This window comes from Phyllostomus discolor, chromosome 2, assembly GCF_004126475.2.
Source record: "Phyllostomus discolor isolate MPI-MPIP mPhyDis1 chromosome 2, mPhyDis1.pri.v3, whole genome shotgun sequence".
Taxonomy (NCBI): domain Eukaryota; kingdom Metazoa; phylum Chordata; class Mammalia; order Chiroptera; family Phyllostomidae; genus Phyllostomus; species Phyllostomus discolor.
In genome coordinates, this window is record NC_040904.2 from 179995047 (window position 1) to 180007924 (window position 12878).

At 39.9% G+C, this 12878-nt stretch overlaps 1 protein-coding gene across 2 annotated transcripts in view; it reads left to right on the forward strand.

Moving 5' to 3' along the window:
* The first annotated feature begins 1041 nt into the window (after window positions 1-1041).
* ITPR2 (inositol 1,4,5-trisphosphate receptor type 2) overlaps window positions 1042-12878 on the forward strand; it is a 444101-nt gene continuing 432264 nt past the window's right edge. Inside the window, exon 1 of one of the 2 annotated variants that reach the window (XM_036019237.1) lies at window positions 1042-1451. Coding sequence is in view for 1 of the 2 variants with exons in the window: in XM_028532208.2 (XP_028388009.1) it covers window positions 1360-1451 (92 nt within the window). In the remaining variant the exon portion in view is untranslated. The remainder of the gene's footprint in view (window positions 1452-12878) is intronic. The other variant, XM_028532208.2, reaches the window with a different exon arrangement.

Genomic DNA, 12878 nt, shown 5'->3' on the forward strand with positions numbered 1-12878 from the left:
ATCATTTATTTTGTTCTTTAGATTCCACATATAAGTGAAATCATACGGCATTTGCCTTTCTCAAAAATCAGCGGCTTTAAAAGTAAAGAAACGAAGACCGTCGATGAGACAGTGGCTGTGGGCTCCAGAAGGCAGACGGCTAAACCTGGGCTTGGAGTCAACCGCGGGAGGTGCAGCCTTGGAGACTTAAAAGAAAGTTCACCGCCAACCGTTGGCTACAAAAATTGTTGGCTCGGCCAAGTGACGTTTCCCTCCTAGGGGGCTCACCTGCACCTGGACGTCTGCTGACAGGTCAAGTTTCACTAACGCCATGTACTTGAGACAAAAACCAAAACTACATACTCCAAATAGAGATCCTTTCTTCTTCCCTCCCTCCCTTTCTTCCTTCTTCTGTCTCTTCTCACCCTCTTATTCTTCTTTCCTCAGTATGTATTTTTTATTTCTGTTGTTTTTGTTTACTTCAATACCTTCCCCTCCCTTTCTCAGCAAATACCCACCCCACCCTCCCCACTCCTGCCACTCCTGCTCCTCCTTTTCATCTGCCGGCGAGTCGCTGGTTCACCCCACCGCTCCCTTCCTTTGCACCCGCCCTCTCGCCAATTCTCCTCTTCGCTGCCCCCTTCAAGCTTCAGGAAAGCATTTCGCCCCGCCATCCTTCACTGTCCTAGGCGGTGACTGCCGCAGCCCAGGTCTAGCCTTTGCTGGGCAGCTAGACCAAGCGACCTCCCCGGCCCTGGGCCCCTGCCACCCCTCCAGCGCCTCCCCTCGGCCCATCCGCACGCTGGCAGACTAGAGGCTTCCCGGGTGGCCAGGCCTCCCCGGAGTTGCACCGCCCCTGCCCAGCTCCGCCCCAGGCTGCTGTTCCCTGATTGGCCTTCCACTCCCTCCTCCCCGAGCTCCTCTCCTCCCCTTCGCCCAATGGGCACCACCACCTAGTCCAAAAATTCCCCCGAGGGCAACGAGAGGCTTGCAACTACCAGCTCCTTCCCGGTGGTGTTGACTGCATTGGGGGGGCGCAGAGAAGGGAGGGGGCTGGGGGAGGGAGGAGGAGGAGCAAAGGTGTTGGAGAGAAAACTTCTGAAAGGAACAGGAAACCTGCTGGGGAGGCGGCCGCTGCGGATCTCGGGGCGTCAGGTCTACGCTCATCGCTGGGTGTTCGTGGCTGCGACTTTGCTCCTGCCAGCTCCCCCGGCTTGGGGCAGGGCTTAGCCGACAGTCAGGTCACTCCAGCGGTGCCCTCTGCAGCGGCTCTCGGTTCGGCAGTCGTGCGCTTCGTTCGCCTCTGCCGCGGCTGCTCCCTGGAGAGGGCTGCGAGGCGCAGAGAAGAGGAAGAACGTCTACTTTGGAGCATGAAGCAGTATGTCTGATAAAATGTCCAGCTTCCTCTACATAGGGGACATCGTGTCTCTGTACGCGGAGGGCTCGGTCAACGGCTTCATCAGCACCCTGGGGTAAGCCGAGGGTGGGCCAGGCGCGTCGGCGTCTCCTGGGAGCTCTGGGAGCACGTCCCGCTCCTCCGTGCGCCGCTGCCGCGGAGCGTGGCCTGGCTGCCGGGCAGGGTTTGCGCCTGTGGACAGCGCGCGGCGCTCGGCTCGCCTGCGCGCAGGAAGCGGCCCGGAGAGGCACGATTTTCTCATGAAACTTCATCAGCTTCAACTCAGAAGCACATCCGAAAAGGAGGAAGTGATTCAGAAGCCCTGAGACAGGCCCAGCGGAGAAGTCTTCGCTGGCTTCTCTACGGGTTGTGTGATCACAGTGTTTGTTTTCCCCTAAAGGTGAAACAACGCACCTCCCCTCCCCATCTTTTCTCGCTCCCGCTCTCAACCCCTGTCTCTCAGGGCCAGGTTTGTAAGAGCTGGCGATAAAAGTCCATGGCCTTGGACATGACACTCAAGCGAAGTAGTGAGCCAAAGTGTGGCTTTGCCCTGCGGGAGCAGCAGCCCGTGCCCTCTTCCCTTAAGTAATTTCCTTTTGGCCTTGCCAAACCGGGACTCGCCCCACTGTCGGGGGCGGCCAGGGGCCCGCCAGGGCTGTGGGACCCTAACAGGTAATGTCGGCCTCCTGGGCGCTAGAACTCAGACCGGCTTTCTCCACTTCCCCGGGCCTTGGCCCACCGAAATGATGAAGCTCTTCGGGCACTCGACTAAGTGCCGTGCTCTTGAGATTCCAGTTGATTTATGAATGGGATGCATATATATGCAACAGTGTGCTAGATGGTGAAATAGGATTTCCGTGATTGCTAGTATTTTCTCTGTGTTTTGATTGAGAATACCAGTTCACAGTTTAAATGCAAGGTGTGCATTTATGCAGATCGGTGTGCATATGTTTCTTTTGTTACCCCACGGTCTCTGCACGTAGAGTGCTGAGTGTGAGAGAATTCAGACTGCGGGCTTGGTGGTGGCTGGTCACTGTTTTCCGCTGTTCGGTTTTAGAGTGCGTGACTTACCCGGCAGTGTCCCCAGACTGTGACTTCCAGACATGTTACAAGGAGTGGTGCCTATTTGACAGGGGTCGTGGAACTCACCAGCATTTCCACAGTTTCTGTCATTAGTGCATCTTCCCGCCCCCAGCGGGTAAAAGAAGGGAGATTTAAGTTAAACTCTTTAAGATCAATGTCATTTACTTGTGAAACTGAAATGTAGGGGGAAAAAACAACAACAGCATGGCCAGTGCTCATGCCGAGTTTGTAAGTCTTCTGAAAGAATTCGTAGGGTAAGTGCAGTTTCAGGGACCCGCCAACATTTTGCAGACGAACTCCGCTGCATTTCACACTTCTCCTCACACTCTGCTGTGGCAGTTAAGCAGGGGGTGCATCAGAGTCAGAGTGCTTGGGGTCAAATCCTGGCTTCTCCACTTGTGAACCTTATGACCCAGGCAAGTTACATAATCGCCCTGTGTCTCAGTTTCCTCATGCGAGAAAATGAAATAAAATAAATGGGAACAATAATGGTTTCTGTCTCCGAGGGTTGTGGTGAGGAAGTTAATATATGTAAAGTGTTAGCATGATACCTGTCCATTAGTAAGCACTAATATAAAGTGTTAACTGTTGTATCTGAGCAATAGTTACAGCTGTGGACAAAATAGTAAAAAAGAACCAGGGATAAAGTGTAAAACAGACCAACAAAAGGTCATGTTTTTATAGTGTATGGGTAACTGTACCTATATATACAATGCACATACACATATATAATGCATATGTATAATGCATATATGCATATTATATATGTATGTATATAATATGTATATACACATACATACACATTTAGGGCTTTGGATGGGAAATCAGGAAGCTACAACTTTAGCAGTTGTGGAGTTTGCCCTGCTGGTTTTAGAGATAGAGAAACTGAGGGGAAGAGACTTACTACACAAGGAGCAGAGGACATTAATGCCAAAGCTGGAACTGTTTCCCTGTCTCCAGATTCTCACTTAAGTGCTAGTCTCTTTGGTTGCACATCATAATCTTTAAGCCTCGAGTTAAAAATAAGCTTGACCTTTCTTGGAGCATATATGTTTGTATAAATATTTCTTATTTGTATTCAGGAGTTCTTGCTGGTGTTTTGAAAACTGAATTTCCTTAGAATGTGTTTGTGCAGCAATATTTTTCTGTTAACAAACTGAGACTTGTCGAAGTTAGTATGACAAGACCTTTGTGCAGCTAATTCTAAATTGAGGAAGGATCTTTAGAAATGCTGTATTGGTGAAGCTTGGTGTTTTGATTTGATATTATTTTTCTTTAACTTGTGGAACCTCATCGCCCTCAGATTTTTAGGAGTGAAAAAGCCCTCAGGAGCTTGTGCCGTGCCACATAAAATGTTCTCTAGGCAGAGTAGCATCACCTGCTGTATTCGCTTACAATGCAATTGGTAGAGATTTATTCTGCGAGTTGGTTTTAGGGCTTTGAAATCAAAGCAGCATGGTAGTTATAGTTTTTCATTATATTGTTGTAGGATCAGTATTTATACACTTTCTGTACCAAAGACAGAGTGCGTACTTACTTCTACTTGAATTTCCTTGCTCTTCTGTTAGTTGAAGATCTTGGTCTAGGTCTGCTGCTAATTAGCCAGGTGACCTTGTTCATGTCATTTATTCTTTTTCTGTATCCGCTTGTCTTTGGAGACTAAGGACGGTATATGCTGTGTCCATCCCCTGGGTGTATTGTAAAATTGAGGGAAAAAGACAGAAATGAAAGAGTCCAATTTTTTTAAAGTTACTAGGAAAATCCACATTATGCTTATATTTTTGTGGCCCTTAAATTTCTTCAAAAGATGTGTGATTTGTTGAAGTGAATCAGGAGCTGGGTCGGAGACATTGGCATCATAGCTATCCAACAGTGTTTGTTCCACTTAACATTAAAAACTCAGTGAAAGAGCTAAAAATGAGGTCTAAGGTTTCTGATTTTTATTTTAGATCTCTATCTATTTGACATTTTTGACAGCAGGATGGTTTTTTAATTTTAATTCTTTAATTTTTATCCTTACCTGAAGACATGCTTCTTGATCTTGAGAGAGGGTAAAGGAGGGAGAGAGAAAGAAGGAGAGATATATGGGTGTGAGAGAGAAACATACATTGGTTTCCTATCCCACACCTGACTGGGAATTGAACCTACGACCTGTCCAACTGAGCCACACCTCCCAGGGCAGGATGGTTTAAAAAAAAAAAAACCCAACATAGGGTAATTAATAAGAACAGAGTTTACACATTTCAAGGTAATTAATATTTGTCTGCAAATAAATTTCACCTGATTTTTAACATTGACCTGTAAATAAATTTGTGAGGCTATACATTGTTATTATTTAGCCTGGGAAATTTTTGCAATAAGGTAACACATTTTTTTAGCTGAAAAAAATATCCCACTGAGTTTTACTATGTTAGAGTTTAGCAGGCCCTCCTTAGAGACCCTTCCAACTTGAAAAGTGGAGGGATTTTCTTAGGCTCTGTGATACAGCTCATAAATGTGGTTTTTTCAGTCTGTGTGAAATTAGAATGCTCCAGTTGCAAAGATTTGCATTTTCCCTTTTTCCTCTAGTTACTCTTTAACCAGTATTTACCTGATGCTTCTGAATCTTGCATTATTGCAAACTGAGGTATTATTCTCCCTGTTTGTGTAGGTGCAAGAGGGGCCTGCTTTGTATTTTCTAACTTAATTTTTCATCTAAGGATCTATTTTGGAACACTTACATAGACTTCAGGAAAATTGCTTTAAATCTTACTGAATGAAGATGGTGAATATATTTTAAATAAATGAATTTTTTGCTACTGGCACATTTTAGGGTTATGGTTTCTATTTTTCCTTTAAAAGGGAAGGGGGAAGGTTTGGAGTGTGTTGTACAATTTCCAATGCAGTATCGATTGTCCTTTTCCCCTCCCTCCATTATCTTTATTCTGAGATTTATTTCACTGGTTGCTGCCACATCAGACACTCCACATGTCTGGGTACATCAGTTCAATCAACGATCAGGCCGCACACAGTGGCAGTGAACATAGCAGGATTCCCAGGATGAGTAGGATAGTGGAAGCAGTGAAAGGTATATAATTCCTTCATTGTCTCATTGTCTCTTCTCTGCAAGGTTGATTTAGATTAGTAAATGACAAGTGTGTATATATATATATATATGTATTGGTGTGTGTGTGTGTGTGTCTGTATTCATATGTTTAAGTGACTGCTGCCTTTGGCTTGAAATGTTTTCTTAGGATCTACCAAGAGTCAACACCCACTAATTCAGGTCTCAGAAAACTATTAGGTGACCACATATTAAGGCAGTGACTGCAAAGCATCATAGTGGTCTCATGAGCAATTGGCAAGCTTTGGTCAACTGCATGTACAACAATAGTCCCATAAGATTATAAAGGAGCTGAAAACTTTCTATCACCTAGTGACTTCTTAACCATGTTAATGTCTGAGCACAAAACATTACTCATGTTTGTGGTGATACTGGTATAAACAGACCTACTGCACAATAAGTTGTATAAAAGATAGCCTATGAAATTACAGCATAGGCTAGAGAATCTAGGTTTGTGTACGTGCAGTCTATGATGTTTGCATGAGGAAATCACCTGAGGACGCATTTCTCAGAAAGTGTCCCTGTCGTTAACAGGCATATCTCTCTAGTCTCATAGCCAGAGAGCTTGGGGCCCTCATTTTTACTTCATGCTTGATTTTGGCCAACAGTGAACTTATCAATTCCTTTGTTTCCATCATCAAAGATGGACATCAGGTGGGGTGATGGTGGGTCACACAGCCTATAATTCTAAGGTAATTCCTTAGATGAACAAAACTGTATAAATGGTTACATTTTATTGTTCTCAATTATAGTTCCTTAAATTTCCCTGCCTGATCTTTTTTCCAGCTTAAATGTTTTTATATTTAATGCTTACATGTTGGATTTATTATCTTTTCTTCTTTTGCTCAATTATGCTAGTTATTATAGTTTAAAAGTCTTTTCTTAATAGGACTGTGTGATTAGTGTAAAGTCATAGATTAATGAAGGAATGGTTATAGTCAACTTTTATTTTTGCATAATTTGTGATGTAATCTTTAGTATTTTCCGAATAGAAACTTTCCAAGTAACAGCCATTATTTCCTGCTAAAACTAGGCGTGTAAACTTAACTTTGTTTTGACTAAGGCGTATGTTAGTGTGATAAAAATATTTAAAAATTCATTAGACATTTGCATGTGTTGCTTAGTGGGGAGGAAGAAAACAATATAATCTTGAACACTGAGTTGTTTTGGAAAGTCTAAGGATTGGTAGTGTCATGTCAGCTTGAGTACAAAGAGATTCTGAAGTGGTGCACATAAAAACTATTATAAGCTGAAAGGTTGACTGTTTCTTAAACTTAGAAGTCATTCCATAAATAACATTGCAGTTTTTAGACCCTCTCTTGGAGAGATCAGTCAGATAAACAGTCATCCCTCTTCAGGTGCCCCTGGTGCTTGGCTTTGGTGCAACAGAATTCAGAGGCAACTGCTTGGCCTCACTCTAGGTTTAACAGAAGCTTGCTTTTCTTCCTTCCTTCCTTCCTTTCTTTTTTCTTCCTTCCTTCCTTCCTTCCTTCCTTCCTTCCTTCCTTCCTTCCTTCCTTCCTTCCTTCCTTCCTTCCTTCCTTCCTTCCTTTCTTTCTTTCTTTCTTTCTTTCTTCTTCTTCTTGTATAGGTAGCACTTTGGATAATCACGTTTTCCTTTTGGAACAGTTCTTATACAGGTACTATGTAGATAACTTAGAGAATATAGACAGAATATCATAGACTCAAACTTTAAAACTTAAATTCATGTATAAATATAAAAGAAGAAATAGCTGGACTTCTATGACAAATTTAGAGCATAATAACAATGAATTTTACTCCTTTTTTAAATGACAGAATTTGGTTACGGAGCCACCAGATTATAATCAAAGTAGTGAAAGTTCAATGATCATTCACTCATTCATTCATTTATTGAGTGTGTAACACCGAGCCTTTGCACTGTGTCGATGCTTTTTCTGTGATCATCTTTCCACTCCCGTGCAGGTTTAGTTGGGGAAGTTTAATACACACCTTTAGGAAGTTATTATTCTAATTAGAAATATGTAAAATAAGATACATGGAAAATAGGAAAGAAAATCAAATAGTGTTGACACTGCACGGTGAATGGATGGGTGGTTTTAAATTCTGTGTCTGACATATTTTCTAGATTCTATGCATGTTTCATTAATTACATATCTATTACTTTTATAGTCAGGTAAGTTCGCTAAAATGAAAATAATGTTTTTAAGGATTCTTCAGTTTCTTATTACTGTTAATGGACAATATTTATTTTAAAAAACATAAACAAAGCATTTTTCTGGTCATGGTCAGTGCAGGAAAACCACAAACTAGGAAATTGCATGTTGCTGAAATAGATGGTCATATGCTTCCCATAAAATATTTTTGTTCATTGTTCATATTGGTATTTTAAAATGTATTATGGAAAATTATTTGGCCAGTAATGCTGAGTAATTACAGGTGCTTGATTTAACTTATGCAGTAACTGTATGGTTTAATTTTAGAAGATGTCTGTTTACACATGTAGGAAGTATGCTCTTTGGCATGACTGTCTCGGTTATTTTAGTAATCGTAGTATTCACTATGAAACTTTTATTGCCTGAGTTAGTTTCTTTAGGTATTAGTTTATGAGGAATTGTGTGTGTATGATTGAAATCGATCGATTAAATGTTTTTTTGACTATCTTTGAAATGGATAGATTAGGTCTCTTAAAATCCACATCAATGGTTAACAATAGCCATCTTATAGTTTATACTAATACACATTCACAGACCCCCAACTCTTAATTAAGAATAAGTTAAATTGTTTACAGTGGACAAATTTGATAAGCTGCTTTAATCAGGCAATCAAGGTTATAGTCACCAGCTGATGTCCTGTGATGAGAGCAGCCCTTCACGTTTGCAATATTTTCCCCCCCAAAACCTCACTCCAGTATAATTAGGAGAAAAAAAGTCCAAACTGAGGGATGTCCTAAAAATATACCTGACAAGTATTCTTCAAAACTGTCAAAGTGATTTAAAAAACAAGAAATGAAAAGACTGAGAAATTGTCACATTGTAGACTCAGGAGACATGATAACTAAATGCAGTGTGGTATACTGAATTGGGTCCTGGAACAGAAAAAGGATGTTCATGGGAAAACTATTGAAATTCAAGTAAAATCTGGAGTTTTGGTCATAGTAATGTGTGAACGTTCATTTCTTGGGTTTGATGTACTATGGTTATGTAAGATGCTAACATTAGAGGAAACTGGGGGAAGGGGTGAAGGGTACGTGGGAACTCTGTGTTATCTGTGAAACATCTCCAAAATTATTCCAGAATAAAAAATTACATAACAGAAAAGTAAATTATCAAGTTATTCAGCTTTAATCCTACAATTAACAGCATGTCCACGTCATGAAGGAAGACCATGCAACTTTCCTGGTGATGTGGTTTATGTGGGAGCTTGCTGCAGATTGAATCATTAATTCACTCAACAAACACTTAATGAGTTCTGTGTGCTGGGGATACAGTATGAAGAGATGTCAGATATTAGGCAATATTTAATTATTATCACAAAACACTCAAACTTCCTTTGAGAATTTGTAGTATGACATTTGACTAGGATTGATGGGAGACATAAAGGCATTTGAAACCTTTTTTGCTTACAATATTTTAAATGCCACAACATAAGGAACTGACTTTTTAATCCTTGTATGCTTAGCACCCAACATAATTCCTGGTGTGTATAATAATTCCATAGGAGGTGTTTAATAAATAATTGTGAAGTCAATATAGTAGTTATATGGTAATGGAGATAATACTAGTATTGAATAACCACAACATAAAGCAGTTTTCTTCTCAATGCCATAATGATTTTGAAAACAGCATCACAGGGAGTCAGAAAAGGATTCTTTGTCTCTGCCTGGCGTGACCTGGGAAGGCTTCCGGGAGGAGGTGGTATTTGAGTTGAACTTTGAAGGACAATTAGGATGGCTATGTGTCTCAAATCTGTGCCCATAATTTCATCATATATTGTTGATAATTTTTTCTTTCATTGAAAAAAATTGGTGAAGTTTTACTGTCCATTCTAATAGCTACAAAAAGGAAGCTAACAATTTGATGTCATTGTGATATGCAAAGCTAGAATATATAATCTATGAACATATTTTATGCTTATTTACCAAATGTGAGAACTTTAAGTTTGGTTCAGACCCTCTGAGTTTATTTAGATCACCTTCATTCCTTGTCATGTATGCTGAGTTTAACTGTGATAATGAGAATAGGACTATAAAGCCCAGTAAAGAAGAAACTTGGCAATTAGTTGGGAGAATTTATGTAATGTTTCCTACTCCCTTGGGTGTTTTCTTGTTACTCTTTTCTTCCTTATTTCTCTCCATTTCCAATGTTTCAGAGTTTTTCTTCATAAATCAGGAACGTAAAGTCTTATAGATTCTTGGAAACTTTGGTAATAAGGACAACTTTTGTAAAAATTTTTAAAAATTTATTTTTAGAGAGAGGGGAAGAGAGAGAGAAAGAGAGAGAAACATCACTGTGTAGTTGCCTCTCGCAAGCCCCCTACTGGGGACCTGGCCTGCAACCCAGGTGTGTGAGCCTAGGCTGGGAACCTAATTGGCGACCCTTTGGTTTGCAGACTGGCACTCAATCCACTGAGCCACATCAGCCAGGGCAGGACAACTTTTTATCTAAAATAGTTCTAAATGATTTTTTTCCCCATTATAGTACCTATGACTGTTCATGAGGACACACACATGTACACTCACAAACTCCCCCTTGGTATAGATGGAATACCGTCTATTGTATTGTGTGTGTGGAGTCCAGTATACCCCATTTTCCTTTTGGTGTTTGAACAAGTGATAAAAGCTGTAGATAAGAGCCCCATGAATGCAGAGAAAGACTTAGGAAGTGAACAAAAAGACTAAGGAAATGAACAAAGCATAATCTTTACCTAAATTCTTAGAATTCAAGCATGATTATTGAGGTTCTACTACTAAGGTGTTTTATCCTCTGTTAAAACATCATCATAAAAATCTCTGTGAAAATTACAAAATGCTGGACTTTACTGTTACGTTAGTTATTCAATTTCTCAACATAGTCCTAGAGAAAAGAGGTTTTTAATTAAGTAATTCCTAGATATCTAGCTCTCCAAGACCTTGTGGTAATGACTAATTATGAAACAATCACTAACAGCAGACATTATTGCTCTCCACATATTATCTCCTATTAAAAAGAGGATTCTTCAGATTGTGTAAGGAATTATGTGAATCATTAGAGCTAAATATAACAGCCCAAACAAACAAGCAAAAACCAATGAAAAATGAAAAACAAAACTGAATTAAAAAGGTGTCGACTAACTTTTCTAGTGGTAAATCGAAGTATATAATTGGTAAAAATTTCAGACAATAAAGTGCTTTCCAGCTCATGTTTCAGTCCACATGTAGTTAAATTATTTGCAATCTTTGTATTGAGTTGTCTCAGAACTTTTGAAAAACAATCTATAGGTATTCCTCACTATTGTAATTCTCATTACCTGATCTCAAAGCCCAAAGGATTTGGAAGGCAAAGGAGACTTGTATATCACTTTGCCCAGATGGATAAAGCTGAACAATTGAAAGATTATTTTATATTAGAAGTAAGGTTCTTTTGTGTGTAAGGAGCAAAAACCATCTCTGGCTTAGCTTAAGCAAAGAAGGCAATTTATTACAAGGATGTTGGAGGAGCTCCAAGAAATTGAATGATGAGCTCAGCGACTGAGTGTTAAGAAAGGCAGACTCCCAGGGCTTCTGTTGGAATCTCAATAGCAGATCCGTTTCTCTGCGTCTTGCATTGACATGACTCAGATACAGCAATTCCTCAACTGTGTGTCTCTATACTTAAATTTCCAGTTCAGAGTGACAGAATTCGGCTCCACTTGGATTATTCACTTACATCCATGAAGGCAAGTCTCAATGCCACATCTGGTTACCTGGGAAATCACTGTGAGCAGGGTTTGATTTCTGAGGAAGTGTGGTATGAGGGACAGAGAACAAAAAGGACCAGGACATGAGCTTAGATGTCATTGCTTAGTAGGTAATTTAACAGTAACTTCATAGTGCCTTTTAAAAGAAATTGTGGTAAAATATATATACCGTAAAATTTATCATCTTAACCATTTTTAAGTGTAAAACTCAGTGGCATTAAGTAAGTGCATTCACAATGGTGGGCAACCATCACCGCTGTCCACTTCCAGAACTTTTTCATCATCCCAAATAGAAACTCTCTACCCTTTTGACAATAACTCCTCGTTTTCTCTCCCCTGCCCCTATCTTCTTCCCTGGTCTATTTTCTGCCAATGAGTTTATCTATTCTAGGTGCCTTATATAAGTGGAATCACACAGTATTTGACATATTGTATCTGGATTAATTTACTTAGCCTAATGTTTTCAAGATTTATCTACCTTGTGGCATGTATCAGCACTCCATTCTTTTTTATTGCTGAATGATGTTTCATTGTAAGGATATGCCACCTGTTTGGCCATTCATCAGCTGATGGACATTTGGGTTGTTTCTACTTTTGGGCTATTATGAATAGTGCTGTTATGGATATTTGTGTGCAAGTCTCTGTGTGAACATATGTTGATAATTCTTTTGGGTATACTTAGCAATGGAATTGCCTCAGCCTTTCCTATTCTAATTTTCCTGCTTTATATTTTTTTCACATTATCTTATTAGGTAGAATATATTTTACTATTTATTGTATCCAGTGTCTATCACCTGTTTATTCCTGGTAGAATTTCAGCTCTTGAAGGCAGGGATCTTTGGTCACTGAGTATCTCAAGGGTTTGACTCCATAAATATTTCATGAATGAATATTTGTTGAATTAGAATATACATATCCTCAAATCTCTATGTAACTGCTCACATTAGTTCCTCTCTGGAAAAAAGCCAGTGTAATTGTTTTCACTTATTAAATATTTTGAGAATCTGTGCGGGTAATTCTTTTAAAATGGATGAAAGTTGTCATTGGATTTATGGTGCCACTAAGTCTTGCTATATAAAATAGAAACTTTAATAATCTCTTGGGTCATAGATCTGTACTTGCCTACCCCAACATCTGATAAAACTTATAGTTTGGAAAAAGTAATTATATAGCTTCATATAATGGTTTGCATGTTATAGCCACCTTAAAGAAAAGTTGTTATTTTTGAAAGTTTAGCTTTGTTTTCACATGTGCAAAGAGTGAATTTCTAAGCATTTTGTGGGATTTCTTAACTTAGATTGGCTCTTTCTCTTGATCGATAATACTGTAAACAATGCATGCAGTACTTTGACTACTGTTGGCAGAAAATTTAGTTGGAGATAATTTGCTAATATGAAACCA